At 41.5% G+C, this 17,843-nt stretch overlaps 1 protein-coding gene across 4 annotated transcripts in view; it reads right to left on the reverse strand.

Annotated features, from left to right (window-relative positions):
- The window catches only part of Dcaf17 (DDB1 and CUL4 associated factor 17), a 31,655-nt gene that overhangs the window by 6,470 nt on the left and 7,342 nt on the right, over positions 1-17,843 (reverse strand). For 3 of the 4 annotated variants that reach the window (XM_060390472.1, XM_060390471.1, XM_060390473.1), the window contains exons 4-14: positions 16,494-16,630; positions 15,070-15,148; positions 13,301-13,375; positions 12,709-12,798; positions 9,947-10,051; positions 9,558-9,663; positions 6,888-7,030; positions 4,035-4,144; positions 2,042-2,129; positions 1,303-1,386; positions 193-348 (exon numbers count right to left, since the gene is read on the reverse strand). In XM_060390472.1, the coding sequence (XP_060246455.1) occupies positions 193-348; positions 1,303-1,386; positions 2,042-2,129; positions 4,035-4,144; positions 6,888-7,030; positions 9,558-9,663; positions 9,947-10,051; positions 12,709-12,798; positions 13,301-13,375; positions 15,070-15,148; positions 16,494-16,630 (1,173 nt within the window). The remainder of the gene's footprint in view (positions 1-192; positions 349-1,302; positions 1,387-2,041; positions 2,130-4,034; positions 4,145-6,887; positions 7,031-9,557; positions 9,664-9,946; positions 10,052-12,708; positions 12,799-13,300; positions 13,376-15,069; positions 15,149-16,493; positions 16,631-17,843) is intronic. The other variant, XM_021639232.2, reaches the window with a different exon arrangement.

The raw sequence follows: 17,843 nt of genomic DNA on the forward strand, positions 1-17,843 counted from the left end.
ACCAAGTTTTACCTCCAAGGATACTGCTAAGAAGGTATCCCTAATCCTAAGAGAAGGCTTGGGAGTACTCATTTTGTCTTGCATGTTGGGAAATAATGGCACAGGTGAGTCTGGACTGATATGGACATGTTCTAATAAACGGCCCTGGTAAAGGAAACCCTTCCAACTTAGTGTCCCAAAGGTTATACGTACCACGTCCCAGGACTCCACTAGTGGGATGCTTTTGAGTAAGGTCCCATACTCATTACAGTGGAAATCCAGGCGAGCTTTGCCTTCGGCATCTATTTGAGTGACAGCGACCACAGAAAGCAAGTCCAACTCATCTTCGTAGTCCACAGTTTTGAAAGTCTTGGGGCAGGTTAAGAAGACAGATAAAAGTAGGGTCAGTCCCAGCTAATAAGCTAGGGCCACGCCTACACTTTAAATTTAATTATTCTGTCACTTATGAAAACAGGATGAAGGGAGGAACAAATGGGTGGGAGAATCAGTAGAAATGTGTCTCTACATGTACCTGTAAAATACGGGTCATTCCCCAGATTTCCAGGGAAATCTGAATCCTACAGACTTGGCAAACAGAGCCAGAAAGAACACTGGCTCCCTTGGGGCTGGAGTTACAGGCCTTTGTAGGATGCTCAGTTTGTTGTTACAAGGGTGCTGGGACCAGAACTCTGGTGCAGGTGCTCTTGACTCCTGAGCCACTGCTCCAGCCCCAAACTACTGCCAGCACAACCTTATGGTTCCAGTTTTTTGTTTTCCTTTTCTACAAAGACTGAAACTAGGAGCTTGTGCATGCTATTCAGGCACTCTACTGCTAAGCTAAATTTAGTCACATGAACTTTAAAATTTGCTTTTAAAAAACTATCTAACAACAAAAAAAAACACAACACCAGTGTGTTTGTGGTGTGTGTGTGTGTGTGTGTGTGTGTGAATGCAGTGGTGGCACATCCCTTTAATCCAGCACTTGGGAGGCAGAGGTAAGCAGAGCTCTGTGAGTTCTAGAACAGCCAGGGTTAAAAAGAGAAATCCTGTCTCAAAACAAAAAAATAAAACGAAAGTAAATCCATGCCTCACAAAAACAGTAAGCTGATAATGCTTCCAAATTATTTTGGCCCTACAAACTTTACTACAAATAAGACTGTGAGAAAGCTTCCAGTAAGAAAAGAGAAAGCGGGTGACGCTGACTTCAACAACTTACACCATCCTGCCTGCAGGGTCTCTGACTCCAGTGTCTGCCCCGGGGCCTGGGAGCACAGGTTTGAGGGGAAATGGACTGTTGGACTCTCATGTTTAGCTAAAGAATACCTCTTGCTCTGGGTCATCATCCAGAAGGTTGAAATTTCTTTTCACCACGCGTCCAGAAGCTGTAACAGTGACTAAACTTTCATTCTGTCAGAGTGGGAGAAGGAAAGTCAAGACACACTCTACTACATGCATGCAAAGGCAACAGTCCCCAGAATGTGCTTCCACCTGATAGCCCTTCCCAGCACACACCAGCCTTCCGCAAGCTGAGAACATTCCAAGTTTATTTAAATTCAATTTTAAATTCTTCACTCAGTGAATCATAGTTTAATAAAAGCTTTAAATGGATAAAATACTAAAATAGGCGAAAACCAATTAAAAGTTATAGATCTGCTCTTCATTCATCCTTCTGACAGAAAGCTAAAGGTGTATCTGCATTCACAAATGTTTCTCTTCAAGCACCTCAGCTTACACACTAATGGAAAAGTACCAGCTACAGTTAAGGCATGGTATCTGGTTTAAAAGACTGATACCCCAGGGAGCCTTAAGTTTGCACAACTATTTAGAACCAAAGACTGACAACTCATTACTAAAAAACTTGGAGAGAAAAAACAGACAGAAGCAAGATAAGCTCAGTATAGCTGTCTCCAGACCTCATATGTAAGTGGGGTGAGACTAGCTACCCACGCAGACCCAGTGAACAGCCTCTGAAGAGCTGTGGTGGTGTTTCACCCAGCAGGCATGCACAGGGCAAGCTACACAGACGCTTCTACAGAAAGGATGTAAGGGATTTTTGACTTACTTTGTTTTCTCTATTGGCCCAAATGATGAAATCTTCAGAGATCTCACACTGGGAACTATTATTTTCTATCTCACTTAGCTTCAAGACTCTGGAAAGGATACAGAAGTCTAAGAATGCAAGAAGCACCGTCAATCTGGCAATTGACTCGACATGAGACTCGACAGATGAAAACTGCAGCAACTCACTTCTCCTCCATTGACTAGCCTGTAATATTAATCTCATCACTCAAATCCAGAACCTTCTCCACACTCCTATTTTTGGAACAGGAAAGTGTGGCTGTGAGTGGTACTGAACCGGTAAGGCAGCAGCTTGCTCAGTCCCAAGGCATTTTCCAGATGGCTTAGTGACACTGCAGAGCAAGCCTCGCCTCTTCCTCCCGCAGCAGGACCGGAGTGTCTCTCCTGCCCCGTGAGAGGTTGCACTACGGTTTCAGTAGAAGACACAGTAAGAATAGCGCTTAGAGTTAACAGTGAGACAGACAGGACCGCAATTAGCCAGAACACTGGACTCTCACAAGAGAGTAAAATCTGTAACCAACAATACCATTTCTTTAAGGATTATATTTTAAGGTTTGAATTTCCAGAGTACAAATGATCTCATGGATCAAGCTTATTAATCAAGAGAAAATAAAATAATTTGCTTCCCACCCATAGAAATCTGTTTATATCATTAAAAGGCTTTAAAAGCTTTTCAAAGCTCCAAGTCCCTTAGGCAAAGAGAACAGCAAGTCGCCACCACGGCTGCGACAAATGGGCACTTCATAGCTGCCAACAACAGAGGAATCAGATACTGGTTTTTAAACTGAGAAATGAACTAGCTCAATTAGTGGCAATATTAAAAAAATTTAAAAATTAAAACCTGGCTTGGTGGTACATGACTTTGATCCCAGTTCTTGGGAGGCAGAAGCAGGCAGATCTCTGAGTTGGAGTCCAGCCTGGTCTACAGGGCAAATTCCAGGACAGACAGCCAGGACCACAGAGACCCTGCCTCAAAACAAACAAACAAAAAAGGAAAAGCAAAATTTCAGATTTCTGAGACTGATGAGGGGTCTGGGCCAGCAAATAAGCTGGCAGGTGGGAAGGGTAGAATATTTCAGTTTTTGAATCAAGGAAATAACTAGAACCAAATAGGAAGAAAACCTGACAAGAGAAGAGAAGACCTAAATGCTGAAGATAAGCTTCAGTTAGTGGAAGTCTGGGTAAAAAATCAAAACCATGAGAACAGTCTGATGTCAGGGAAGCCACATTAAGGCCACTGTAAGGCAGAGGTCAGCTGGAAGGCAACCAGTAAGCAAAGACTAGTCCACTGGCTCAGAACAAACGTCAATCACTGTCTCTCTCTGCAGGGTACCAGAGACTGAACTCGGAACCTCACTCTACAGGTAAGTGCCCTACCACTGAACTGCAGCTCCAGCCCCTTTCTATATAGAAACATGGGCTCACAAAATTGCCCAGCCTGGCCTTGAACTTGCAATCTTCCTGCCTGGGACTTTTGGGCGGCTGAGATTTCAGGCCTGTGTCACCTGGCTCAGCTATCTTCTTTCTCATCAATCCTAGAAAATTAAGACCTATTTACGTGTGTGGCATGCTCCCGTAATCTCATTAGTCAGGGCGTAGAGACAGAAAGACTGAGTTCAAGGCCAGTGCTACAGACACTGGAAGCCAGTATGAGCTACACAGCAAACCCCAAAGAAGCTGTGTTAAAACAAAACAACACTCAATGAGGAAAAAAGACAATGTAAAATTCCTCTCATTCATTTCCATATCAATCAAGGGACTGATTGATATGTAAGGGACTGAGGATATGTAAAACTTACAAACAGTTAACAGTAGAGCTAAAGAATAGAACCAGATTGTGCAGACAACAGTCTCTCAGGAAATATTCCACACAAATGAATCTTTCACATAATTACAGTGGTCTCAACTGAAAACAAAAATGCCAATAAATGCTACAAGAACCGCTTTTAATTTTCAAGGGCTGAAAAAGGACTCACTTGACTTGATTTGGTCCGACATGTATTATCCTTCCGGAGGCATCAGGATGGAAGTAGATCCAGTCGGACTCCAGCGAGCAGCACTCCATTTCCTGGACTCCATTTTTTGCCTGAAGTTGGGAAAAATATATTCAGGACAGAGACTGGAAGGGTAAATCCCTTTTCGAATCTAGCCCTTTTGGTAACTCACAGGTATAGTAAAGAAAATACGAAGCAGCTGGTGTGGGACGTGTGTGAGGGCCAAATGAGGACATACAAACTTGAGAAATTCAGAATATTTTAAGTGTGAAACACCCTCCCAGATTTACTCTGTGCCATGCAGGACTCCTCAGATAACGGTGACCTAAGCCACCGTCCCTCATGTGTACATTGCGCACTGGGCCTGCAGGGATGCGCTGTTGTCACCGCTGCATTTGGTTTTGTAAGACTCAGAGCAAAAATCAACGCCATTTTATGGCTTCTTAACCACAGACTGACACACAAAGAGAATGCTTGCCCAGTGTTTGGAACACATTAGACAGCATGAACTCCAAAGTCCATGACCTTTCCATCATCATATACGTGCAGTTCCCTACAGCCTCCTCTCCCAACCCTACCCACAACTACCTGTCAATCAGAGGGGTCTTTAACCTCGCATAAACACGTGACCAAACCAAGAGTCTCTGACACAGGTCACATAGTCGCCTTGATTAAGTTAAATATTAAACACTCATATCTGAGAAAAGAGTCTAATACTGATTAGCACGTAAGAAAAGAATAGCCTTGTTCCAAATACGTAGGTATACTTAGATAGTAAAATAAAGGGCAGAGCCAAGTGGGGTGGTGCACGCCTTTAATCCTACCACTTGGGAGGCAAAGCGGGCAATGCTTTAGGAGTTCAAGGCCAGCTTGGTCTACATAGTGAATTCCAGGACAGCCGGGGCTACACTCTAAGATCGGGTCTCAAGAAAGTGGGTGGGGGAGTGAAAGAAAAAACAAACAAACAAACAAGCAAACAACCACTGCAGGACACATGATCCGTGGGCAGACATCACCTTCTACACAGCAGCACGGGGAGCTGATAGCAGTGTGCATCCATTAACTTCTGGCTTTGGCAGTTATTCACAAATGTGCTGAAAGATAGGCCGGACCAGCCGTGTAACTGCTATGGAGACTATGTGGTGTGTGACTAAAGGCCACTAATTTAGGAAAGAGCACTCAGAGTCGGCTCACATCCAGGAGGGACATGTGCTGAGAGGAGAGGACACACACTGCGCAAGGTTGGACTGGATGCAAAATCGGGCGGAACAGAGAGTCACAGCGGCTGGTGGCTGAACAAAGTCCTGGTTGGGAGGTGAGCAGGCAAACCAGGGTGTGTGACGGCAGGGAAAGAGCCCCTAGAAAACCTTTGTAAAATGTTAGAAAAAAGGGTTTCGCTGCAGGTGGGGGGGAGGGCAACAGGAACTGTTACATGTGACCAAGAAGTGAGAAGATGAAGAACTTTTCTTACAGAAGTAAACTAGAAGACACTAGACACAGTGACCCATGACATCAGTGGGAGAAGATAACAGGATCCAAGAACACGCAAACCTTCAACAAGGTGAAAGGTGACCTGTCACATTAAGTGCTACTGGAGTCCATAGTGAGTGACAGTGCTAGGGCCCTGGAAGGCAAGGTGAGGAATGAACTACATCTACCTCATGAAAGGAATCGATCTGACATCACAAGAGGTTTCAGGAATGAACGCAAGCACAGATGAGGCCCACAGCATGGGGCAGTGGGTAAAGGCGTTCTCCAGGCAGGCGCAGTGACGCTAAACAGGGAAAGAATCTTTGGGAAAGATAAGCAACCTGAAGGAAGAAAATGCATGTCTGGCCATGCTAGACCTCAACAAATGACTATATGGAAAAACATTAATGAAAAAAAAAATCATATTTTGAAAGAAAATTAAGATGACTTTAATGGGTAGAACTTTTACTGTTTTGCCATGAGCCATTTTTTTCTGTGGCGCCAGAAGCAACTTGAGGAAACCCTTGACAATGCACCATCTCAGCGCCAAGCCTGTGAGCTCCAGAACTCCATCTGGTTCTGCTCTCTTCAAAATCAACAACACATTCCACAGCCGTTTCAGAGGCAGCCTGAGCCTAATCTAGCAACAGTTCCCACAGTGGCATCTGACAGACATTTTCCGTGAGAATCCTACAACAAAACCCTTCACCACGTATGGAGAGACACAACTACAGTCACAGCGAGTGGGAGGCAAAGACGGAGTATCAGGTGTGAAAGGCCTATAGAGTGAGCGTGAGGTCAGCCTGAGCTACATGAGCAGCTGGAAGGGAGGGAGGGGGACAGGGAGGGAAGAATTGAATGAGAATCCTTGGTGCTCTAAGACCTTTCAGACAGGTGTATTTTAAAATTCCTGTGACAAAACACTATTTCCTATGTTCTTTGTATTTTAAATTGTTCACCAACGCTAAGTGTGGTGTATGCCTTTAATCCCAGCACTGGGGTAGCAACGTGAGGATTTCTGTGAGTTCCAGGTCAGTCACTGCTACATGGAGACCTTATCTGAGTAAATAAATAATAAAAACTGGGGGCTGGAAAGATGGCTCAGAGGTTAAGAGCACTGGCTGTCCTTCCAAAGGTCCCGAGTTCAAGGTCCCCAGCAACCACATGGTGGCTCACAACCATCCATAATAAGATCTGATATGCAGGCAGAACACTGTCTACATAATAAATAAATCTTAAATAGTAATAATAATAAAAACTAACAAACCCTCAAATTAACAAAAAGGCAATCCTGGACCTATAAAGCTATTAGAGAAGCAGAGAATAAAGATTTCTAATATAAAAAGTTGAGCACTCATGAAGCACCAAGGAATTGTCTTTGAGGGCGCAGATGTGGAAGACTCCTTTCTGCTGCTTCTTGTTAGGTGTGATGATGTAGTGCCAAGGATGGCCTCCGATCTGAAATGCATTCTCCAGGGACGAAACCTCAAAGAGCGGAGGCGGCGAGTCTGCAAAGATGAGCAAGAGAAATTTACTAGCTTCTCATTTGGGGCGGACTTGTACCATTCATTAGCTAGGTCCAACCCTTCTTGGTACATACACATACTTTACAAAGTTCCATAACGACAAATTACTATGTTCCAGGGAACAAAAGCGTAGCCAGGAAAGGTCTGTTGCTAAGAGAACAGAAACCAAGTAGAAAACAAAGACTGTACACTAACATCAAGGCATGTATTTTGGTGGGAATGTGTGGCCTACATGTGAGCAGGACAAAACAACAACCAAACGGAGGCTGAAGGTGCTTACTGTTGGGGGCGAGGGAGGCAAATCCACAATAAAAACTCTACCATCACTGAGGGTCTATGAACAAGACTGCATTAGCCACAATGTCAACTCCCTGATCTTTCAAAGGCAGGGAGAGCTTTCATATCACAGGCTAATAGGTATGTATACCAGCAAACTTTACAGAAGCTGTCCTGAGCTATGCTTCTTGTCACACTAGTCTGAGTGAATGCCACCTATTAGCACGGGTCTGCACAATGGAGAGTTTATTAGAGAGCAGACATCACCACTAGAATCATCATCATCAAACAAGTTAATTTTTATAGACGTATCCAATCAGTCTCTTGGGGACAGACATCAAAGAACATTTTGTTGGTGCTTTTTTCTCTCTTCCTCTTTGATCTCAATTTTAATTACACCATAATCCACTCTAACTACTGTGAGGAGAAGGCATTGCTATGGTCACAATTTTTTTGGGTGGCTGTAGATAGACTGGTCATCTGTAACCTCTGGATTTGTGCTTCTACCTTGAGACTTTCGTTTAGGAAGCCACTTGTCTTTAAGAAGCTGTTCTCAGATCACTCATGTAAGAGTTGCATGTTAAAATAGAAGCGTGTGCTTTGTTAAGGCTCCTCTTACATCTGAAAGCTGTACACAGGAGAAAAACAAATCATGAAAAGCAGCCCACTAACAATTTTGAGGCAAAAGAAAGTACAGGTAAAGATATGTATATATCAAATATATTTAAAGCACTTAAAAACACCCTTAATAAAGTAATAAGAAATATTTCAAGAAATAAGAAAAATATTAATATCCCAATATATTACTATCCCAATATAATGTCAGAGGGCATGTACCAGTAAATTATGAAAATAAACTCCAGTGTCATGTGATAATAAACTCAGGTTTGGTTCCCAGTACTCATAACTTCAGGGGACCCAGCACCATCCTCTGGCCTTTGTCACACAGTGACAAAATTCTTTCAGCGCTTTGTGAGGAAGTTTATACTGAACACAGAAGGTATTTCTGAGGTTCGAAGGTATTGCTAGCTTTTCCTAAAACTGCTTAATTCACTTCAAAATGACATTTTAAAAACAATTTTTTTTTTGTTTCATGGATAGTTTAACTGGTTATACTAGGCACTCTTCACAGTTTATATAATTATTATTTGCCACCTAAAAACATTATTTTTCCTTTTTGCATCTTTCATTTCTTAATCTATTTGTTGATGATACAATGGTAAGTTATAGGAAAAAAATTCTTGTTTTATTGTGGCTATATTAGAAAAACTTTGAGTTACACCTAAAAAACCATAGTGTTTATTGGTTAGAAATAAAATTTTCTCATTATCATTAGTAGTGACCCTTAATGAATTAATAATAGAGACAAAAAGACCAGAAAATGGCATATATCTACTGTGCTGGACTGCAATCATCAAGCTGTCCTTGGATGCCTGAGAGCTGATGGAGGGCTGCCTCTCCACAGTGATCAACAGACGAAAAGGTCTGCTGTCCACACAGAGCAAGGAAGATCTGCAAGCATCCTGTATAGTTTGCTGATTTCCTTAGGCAGATAACCCCAAACCATTCAATTAGATTATTCTATAGCAGGAAGTAATTTCAGACTATGTTCTTGAACATTATTATTTTACAGCTCAGGCTGGTCTCAAAGTCACTATGTAGCCAAGGATATCCTTGAACTCCTGATCCTCCCGGCTCCACCTCCCAGGTGCTGGGATTTTAGGGTTGGGTGAGCACACCTGGCTCCATGAGTTAGTTAATCACAGAAAAGCATTTTTTTTTTTTTACACTATCTTATAGAATCGTGTATAACTTTGTTTATTCTCCTGAAGTCTAGGATCTGCTACTTGTAGCTAGCATAGTATTAGTATTTCCTTGGAAAACACTCCTTAGAAATGGGTAGATTTAACAAAACTTAAAACCTTAAGTTATAAGGAAGCTAAGATGGTAGGAATGGGTATAATTCATCATTTCCCAGACAAGGAAATGAAGAATCAGAAAGGCTCAGCATATTCAGGCCTTCACGTCCATGAACAATGAATGGATAGAATTTTGCTGACATTTATTTACAGTAAGGGATATATATGTGTGTGTGTGTGTGTGTGTGTATATGTATGTATGTATGGAAGTAAAATGAGTCAGTATGTTGTCAGAGGAAAACATGGATGCTTACAATGTAAAACTATGTGCGCACTTACTTTCTTAAGGTGAACAGATCCTGTAGCAGCCATACCTGTGATTTTAACATTACAAGGAATGCCAAAGGGAGCCTCTCCTACAGTCCCAGTAGTGCCGCCCTGGCTGCATGCACACCCTAAGTCAAGTTTCTGTTGCATGAACTAAAAGCAAAACAAAACAAAAATCATGGCTTTAATACCTACTTATTTGCTGTCTGCAAAGAAAAAAATAACATTTCCATGTACATGACAGAGAAAATGTCTTTAGTCAAGGACCTTTCTGTTTACCCTCCCAGCCCTCCTGCAAAGGTCACTGTGTCATTTCCTGTTTCTATGGTAGGTTTTATAATGGGAACTGTATGAGCACACGGCTTGTTGAAACAGCCATCACCTTTGGTTCAAACCTCGCACTAAGTGTAAAAGGCCCAGCTGCGCTCTCCTCTACCTGTTCGATGATGGCCTGGAAGCTGTACAGCCTCACCAGTCCCGAGCTGCACATCACAATCAGTATTCCATGCGACAAGGTGGCATCTGTGACGTTGGCGAAAACCTAAGGGGAAAGGCCAGTATCACCTGAGGACGGACCGGAAGAAGGCTGATCCTCTGCGTCTTAGCGTGTTTGCATTTCTTGCTTCATGTCCAAGTCATTACTGCAGCCTCACACTAGGCCTTAAATTCAGCAACTGGAGGCTAGAGTGTCGTTGGAGGCAGGCAGTAAGCCACTGGATCCTCAGGCTAAACACATCAGTGCAAGCACTGCACACAGGGCTCAATGTCACATCCATTTGCTGTACAGCTTTGTCAATACACAGTAATTAAAAATTCCGCTTTTCTGGAACAGTGGTATACAATGAGGCCATGTAATTGTAAATGAATATGTATCAGGTACATCCAATAGAGACTCATTACTTACACTAAAATGTTCTTCCTAAAGAAAAATATTTATAGCTACTTAGAGGCAAAAAGACTGGGTCTTGGAAAGTCATTTTAAGGGAAATGGCCTATGGCACGTGTGTGTGTGTGCTCTGTGTATAATGCATGTGTGTACAGGCAGGTAAGCCCATGCCCATGTGTGAAGAAAGAGAGGCTGGCACTGGGTGTCCTGCTGTACCTCTCCACTCTATTCCCCCGAGATAGGGCCTCACTCACTGAATCTGGAGCTTTCCACTTTTGCAGCCAGGCTAGTTGCCCAAGCCCTGGAGTAACCTGTTCTGTCCAGTGCTGGGGTTACAGGTACACATAGCCAAGCATGGACTTAATGTGGGGCTGGGGATCCAAGCTCATGTTCTCATGACTGCACAGTAAGTACTCTCACCTAATAACTTAGCTCCCTAGTTGCTAACTCTGTCTCTCACATATATATGTATAAACACATATACATACATGTATATTGTTTTTCTGTTTTTTTCGAGACAGGTTTCTCTGTGTTGCCTTGGCTGTCATGGACTCACTTTGTAGACCAGGCTGGTCCCAAACTCAGAGATCTACCTACCTCTGCCTCCTGAGTGCTAGTACTACAGGCGTGCAAACCACCACTGCCCAGCTCCAACTCCATATTTTTTTAATGCTATAATATTCTTTAATTTCTAATAAGGTTTGATTTCTCAACTTCATAAAAAATACCCAAAAGACCAAACCCCTACAGATATTTATCTACAGTAAGGCTTTGGCTTATTGCTCCCTAAAATTTCTATTCTTGAATCTGTGATGGTTTTCTATACAACTCTGAGAAAGAACATGATTATGTGCCTATTTTAATATTCAACACAAACCAAGGTAAGCATATCTTTTTGGACAGTAGTGAAAAGTACAGAGGAAATAAAAATCCACTGAGTAATCAGTGAGGATGTGCCACAGTGGTGCTTAGCTTGAGTCCACGACTGCCCCATAGGCTCATCCCTGCAGACTTTCAATTCGTACAAGCAGTGAAAGGTGTGCTTTAATCCGCATTACAACAGCCCAAGCCAAATCCCTCAAATGACAATGCTGGATACATAAGAATAATTGACTTTGCCAGTCTTTTTGTGTTTGTTCCTGCTGAAGAATGTAATACACATATAATTACTTAATCCACAAACATAAAGAAAACAATGAAATTACAAGTTAAGCTTTTAGTCATTTTCTTAAAAAAAAAAATTATGGTTTGTTTTGCGTTGGTTGGCTCCTAGCTTTTAAATTTCCTACTCTTGGTTCCACACTTTGAAAAGAAGTACTTGGGTAATTCAAACATCTTAAAATTAGTAAATAGCTTCTCAACTTCTAATAGAATACATTGTCACAATGTCTTAAAATATTTGAAAGTGCCTAGCACACATAAAATAAATAATAAATAACTAATATTATTTAGTTCATGCAATTTAGTATAAACTTTCAGAACAGGAAGTGTTTAGATTGTCTTGTTTGCTAGTGAATATTAGTACATCCTCCAGATCTGTCTCCTACAATATTTTAAGTGTTTAAAGACTTGTAGAAGAATGTTCAAGATAACTTTCCATGAAATGAAAAATTTCAAAAAGACTATGATTAACTCTTTTACTCGGTTGAAACTTGGCCTTTCTTTCCTCCAGCTTGTTCCACAAATCAAGATAAATGGGAACATAATAAAAACCCAAACTGCATGTGTTAGAAAATTTATATCTTCTACTTCGAGTCTTGTTTATATACTATAAAGCAAGTTTTAGACCTGTACCTTGTAATTAAAATGAGACATTTTGTTGAAGCTTAATGATCATTTTAACAAGCTTTGAAATATTCCCTTTGAAAAAAAAAAAAAACTTCCTTACGCATTTCATCATTTCCTAAAACAGCAGTTTGTTGATGACCACAGGTTTCTGACACTAGTGACACTAACCACCCAAAAGGCATGAAAACATGCAGGAATATGAAGGGCTGATCATGCGTCCTCCCAAGTCAATGCTCACACTCTGATATGAGACAGTTCAGCGCATGTTAATAGACATAACATTCTCACTCAGAACATCGAATAAATAAATGAAGATATTATACCCAATCGTCAACCGAATATGGCAATTAAGTTGTTGCTGTGTGGTGCTGCACACCTTTAATTCCAACACTTGGGAGGCAGAAGCTGGTGGGTCTCTGAGCTAGCCTGGTCTACATAGTGAGTTCCAGGCTAGCCAGGACTTAAGAATGAGACACTGCCTTTAAAAAAAAGAAAAGGGAGGGAGGAAAGAAGTTAGTTCTTACCTTTTTGTTGATCTCTAGAATCCCTATGAGTGAAAAGGGCAGAACCCGGAAAACTGCAAGGTACAACAAAACAGGCTGCTGAATGCCTGCCTAGAAGGAGAGAATAAAATTATGGGCAGCTCTACCAAGCATTTCAGGAAACACTTATAACCTTCATTAGTAAAAACATAATCTGTCCTAGCATTCAACTATCCAAAAATTACATGAATTCCCCCTATTTAGACTAAGTTATTTCAGCAGGGAAGCAAACATACTTAAAATGTTCACTAACCCGCCAGCCCCTCACAACACACACAGCAAGTACACAAACACAAAACTCTATAAAAGGAAGCTAAGCATTTCTCACCATCAAGATACTGTGCATTTGTACTGTGAGCTGGAGCTCTAACAAGACTGAGCCTGACCAAAGCCACAGTGTTACCGTGGTCACATCACTGAAAGGACTAATGCTGGGCTGGCTGTACTGAAAACAAGACGGTATGTCAGAGAAAGCGCGGATGATTTATCAACTTGAAGAGGCGAGCTCCTTCATCTTGAAAACCGAGTTCTAAATAATTTATTTCCATTATGAAATGCAAAATAATTTATTTACTTCTCTAGAACAGAATTCAAGGGAGTATCTCCAACTTAGGGATGGCTCAGCTGTTGGCCTCAGTGTAGCAAAATTCTGCATGAGCAGAAATAAGGTTAGAGTACCAAGACTACTACTCAAAATCACAGGAAATAAAAGCTAAAAAAAACCCAACCAAATCCAAAACCAGACTGTGACAATTAAAGCCCCAGAGACCTGCCCTTGCAAAGAGAAGAGACTTTTACTAAGCTTAGATCCATGTGCCTAAACCTAAATGCAGGTGTAATTTGTATATGCTGACAAGAACTACGGCTTGTTGGCTAGAGATCGTGGGAACAGTCTTGAATGCAGAAATGCTTACAACATTTAACAACATTATCAGGTGACAAATAAAAACCGTAATGCACAGTACCGTGCAGCCAGACTAGAATTCTTTGGGAAGCACATTAGACCAGACACTTGTAGAATTCTTATGGAATGGTGCGTTACTTTGTTAGTCTTTTACTTTTATAAATTTTAAGAAGAGAGCAACAGAATGAGAGTGTAAAAAGAAAGCAATAATAAACAGTAACCCTTTCTTGGGCTGGCTACCTTAATCGAATGAGGAAAAGGCCAAAAAGATCCCCAATAAAAGTAGGTGGTTATGCTTTTAATATGACTGGACCAGAAAGGACATATTTGTAAATAATCATCATTCAAAGTAAGTTTAGGTCTGGTGAAATGGTGCAGTGGTGAGGTGTTTGATCCCTGGAACCCAAAGGGTAGAAGAGAACCCATTTCTGCAAGCTGTCCTCTGTTTTCTACCTGTGCCCCAAGCCCCACATGTACAGGCAAGCAAGTGTAACTTAACAACTGTTTAATATAGTTTAACTAATAGCTTGTTTGGCTCAGAGCAAAAACAGAGAAGGCAGATAAGAGACGAACCCAAAGCAGAGGGAGAAGGACTGAGCTGGAGTAGATAAGGGAACTTCTCCTTGACGTGGTTATTTAAATAAGGTAAGAGAGGAACCATTTAATTTGTTAAAAGGTTCCTAAGTCAGGAAGAGTTGCACACACTTGCAATCTCAGCATTTGGCAGGCTGAGGCAGGAGAATCTCACTTTAAAGATAGACTAGGCCACACAGTGAGACTGTCTCAAAAACCAAAAGCAAAACGTAAATGTCCCAAACAACCAGGCACCCCAGAATTCTAATTACCTGACAGTCAATGTTACAGTAAAAATGTTAAGGCTATGTTTTACATTAAACACAAGGAGGAACTCAAATACAGAGCCTGCCAAAAGCAAACAGAAAATTGTTGGTTCTTATTATAATGGTTTTTATATGTCCTGTCCTGAGATAAACAAAAACTTCTATGAGGAAAAAAAAAAATCCGTATTTTATAAAAACAGCTCAATAAATATTTTCTAAGTAGTTCCTTACCAACAGAAATAAGTTTCCTGATAGGTAGTTCTTGGCTTTATAAAGTCTAGTGAATTCTGGGTGATGCTTTTTTTTTTTTTGAACAGGGTCTCACTATGCAGCCCTGGCTGGCCAGAGATCCTCCCTTCCGTTGCTGCAAGTGCTGGGTTTAAGGGCTTGCACCGCCATGCCTGAGGGGTGTGGCTCAGCACTACAGCGCCGACGGGCAAGCGGGTTCAATTCTCAGGACCCCAAAATAAACACATATAAAATAGAGAGAAGCCCAACTGATAGTCTGCTTCAAAGGTACACGGCCCTCTCCTGAGACCAAAGGCCATTAGCTTTCCCAAGCGTGCGGGTCCCGAGGATACACCGCTCGGTGCTGCAGACCTGGCGAGCCGCCGCCGAGCTTTTGTTCTGAGCAGACTTGACTGCGATGACCTCCTGAGGCGTGTCCCAGCTCAAGTACCTTTGGAAGGAACAGACAGGAATCACAAGTTTTGGATCCGTTCCCTGTCCTCAAAATCAAAACATTGTACTTTAGTCGCTTATATTTTATTTGCTTATTTTGCATTTTTGAGATAAAATCTGGCCTAGCACTCTTTGGGCAGCCTAGGTTGACCTTGACCCCGCTGTCCTACTGTTGATCTCCAGTGCTAAGACGATAGGCATAAACTACCATGTTTGGCGTGGTTTTTTTCTTTTCTTATTTTTCTTTTGGTAACAAATTACAAAAAGAAAATAATCAATTTTAAAACAAATAGAAATTAGAAATTTAGAAATTTCCTCTAGATCCTTATATGATACGTCTCCACTTAAATTTTAATTCTTCTAGAGTCTTAAATAGCTCTTTTCTAGTAAAAAAAAAAAAAAATTGTTTTGGCTTTTTGAAACAAGCCTCATGTAGGCCAGGCTGGCCTTGAACTTGCGATATCACCGAGGATAACTTTGGAAGCCTCATCTTCCTGGCCCCGCCTTCTAAGTGCTGGAGGACTACAAGCATCCACTGCCATGCCAGCTTGTTTTTTGAGGAGGACGTTGGGATGGTTCAGTGGTTAAAAGCACTTGTTGCTGGTGTAGATGACCCAGGCTCAGCTCCCAGCACCCATGTGGCGGCTCACACCATCCATAACTTCAGCAACAGGAGATCCGAAGCCCTCCTCTGACCTCCATGGGCACTGGGCACACGTGGCAATCACTCTGCGCGCACATACATACATACATACACACATACACACATACACACACACACACACACACACACGCACAAACCATATCCAATTTATTTTTATTTCTTTACTTATTTTGGTTTTTCAAGATAGGTTTCTCTGTGTAGTCTTGGCTGTCCTGAAACTTACTCTGCAGACCAAGCTGGCCTCGAACTCAGAGATCTGCCTGCCTCTGACTCCTGAGTGCTCCAGTTAAAAGCGTGCCCATTTTCAACTTAAAATGGAACTTATAAAAAATATTACTTTTATAAGCTTCATACTCACATTCATTCTAAAATTTACATCTAAGTATAAACGAGTAGTTAAAATTGCACTTCTTGGATTGTTCCATAACGGAGAACCCCTCAGCCTCCTACCTCTAACTCTTGTGTATAGGCTAATTATTAGGAATACAAAGATAAACAACGCAGGTTCCTAGCCTCCGATCTCCAAATAGAGCAAAGTGAGGGAATAAAAAGAATAGTTTATACAAACTGGAGTCATAAGACACACGGGGAAAACTGGGGACACAGGGCAGAACTGTATCTGGGCCCCACAGGTCTCAAATTTTTACAAAGTTTTAAATAATAACTTCACAGCTGATACCTGAACTTGCAATAGGAAGCAAGATATATTTTCTCCAGGATTTCCCCTGTAGTTGCTGATATGCGAAGCAGCCAATTATGAGCAGTCAGCGCTATGAGTGAGGACTTATAGTCTGATGGGTCAGGAAGTATTTCTCCCTAAAAAAAAAAAAAAAAAGGTGTAAAACCAAACCACTTGGCTGTGAACAATCTGTAGTACTGTATGTCCAAAGAAACCAACTAGATACCTCGTCAAATAAGTAAACCAAAGAAATATTAACTGTGCAAATGAAGAAGGCAAGGAAAGACAAGACTATGGCTTGTTACTTTAACCATTTTAATCATTATTTACTTTTTAATGCTTAACTTATCATCATTATCATTGTGTACATAAGGGTGCACAGGCCGCAGTGTACATGTGGAGGCCACAGGAAGAGGTGGACTCAGTTTTTCCTTTCTACTTGTTTGTGTAGACAGGGTTTCGCCATGTAGTCCTGACTGGCCTGGAACTACCTATGCAGACCAAGATGGCCTACTGCTCAGATCTGCTTGCCTCTGCCCGAGTACGGAGATTAAAGGTACACGGCCCCAGGCTCAGCTCTCCTCCTGCCTTTATGTAGGCTCTGGGTCTCAAACAAGGTTGTCTTGCTTGCGTCACTGGGAGGCAAGTGCCTTTAACCACTGAGCCATCTCACTGGCACAGGTCTACTGCAGAAGGGAAAGAGGAGCGAACATGTTGATTTTTGAGAAGTTACGAATTGGAAAGTTAAAATATAGGTAAAACACAAACAGGAGAGAAGAGGCCGTGGCCTCTGCATAAGCTACCAGAGCTGTCTTCCCTCTCAAATTCCAGGGAAACCACCATTTGCTTTTAGTTTGCTTGGCCTTGTTTATTTTTGTTGTTTCTCAGGCAGACCCTACGTAGCGCAAACTAACTGAACTGATCCTCCTGCATCCTGCCTGACGCTGTAATTTTTAAATGTGTTAACTATTTATCTTAATTCACAGGCAATAACACGAATGCTTTTCTACCGCAATAACTCATGCAACATTTCATGTACATCTGCAAGCTGTATCTATTCCTATTTAGTCCATTAAAGAGACATTTGAAGCAAGTACATACTCTAGATTTCAACAAATTTCTTAAACCAAAAGTGGCATTTCATATATTATCTCAGACACAAAACAGAGTACTAATTTTAAAGTACTTTTGCATTTATATATTAATACAGCATTCCTCTGAGTTCTTCATAAAAAAAAAAATCTGTGTCACCACAAATAAACACAAAACTATTTAAATGTTTATGGAATGAGAGTAGAAATGAGGTTAACTTTATTTTTCCAGGACTGCTCTATATTTTAGGTGTCTGAA

The sequence above is a fragment of the Meriones unguiculatus genome, chromosome 8 (genome assembly GCF_030254825.1).
Source record: "Meriones unguiculatus strain TT.TT164.6M chromosome 8, Bangor_MerUng_6.1, whole genome shotgun sequence".
NCBI lineage: Eukaryota > Metazoa > Chordata > Mammalia > Rodentia > Muridae > Meriones > Meriones unguiculatus.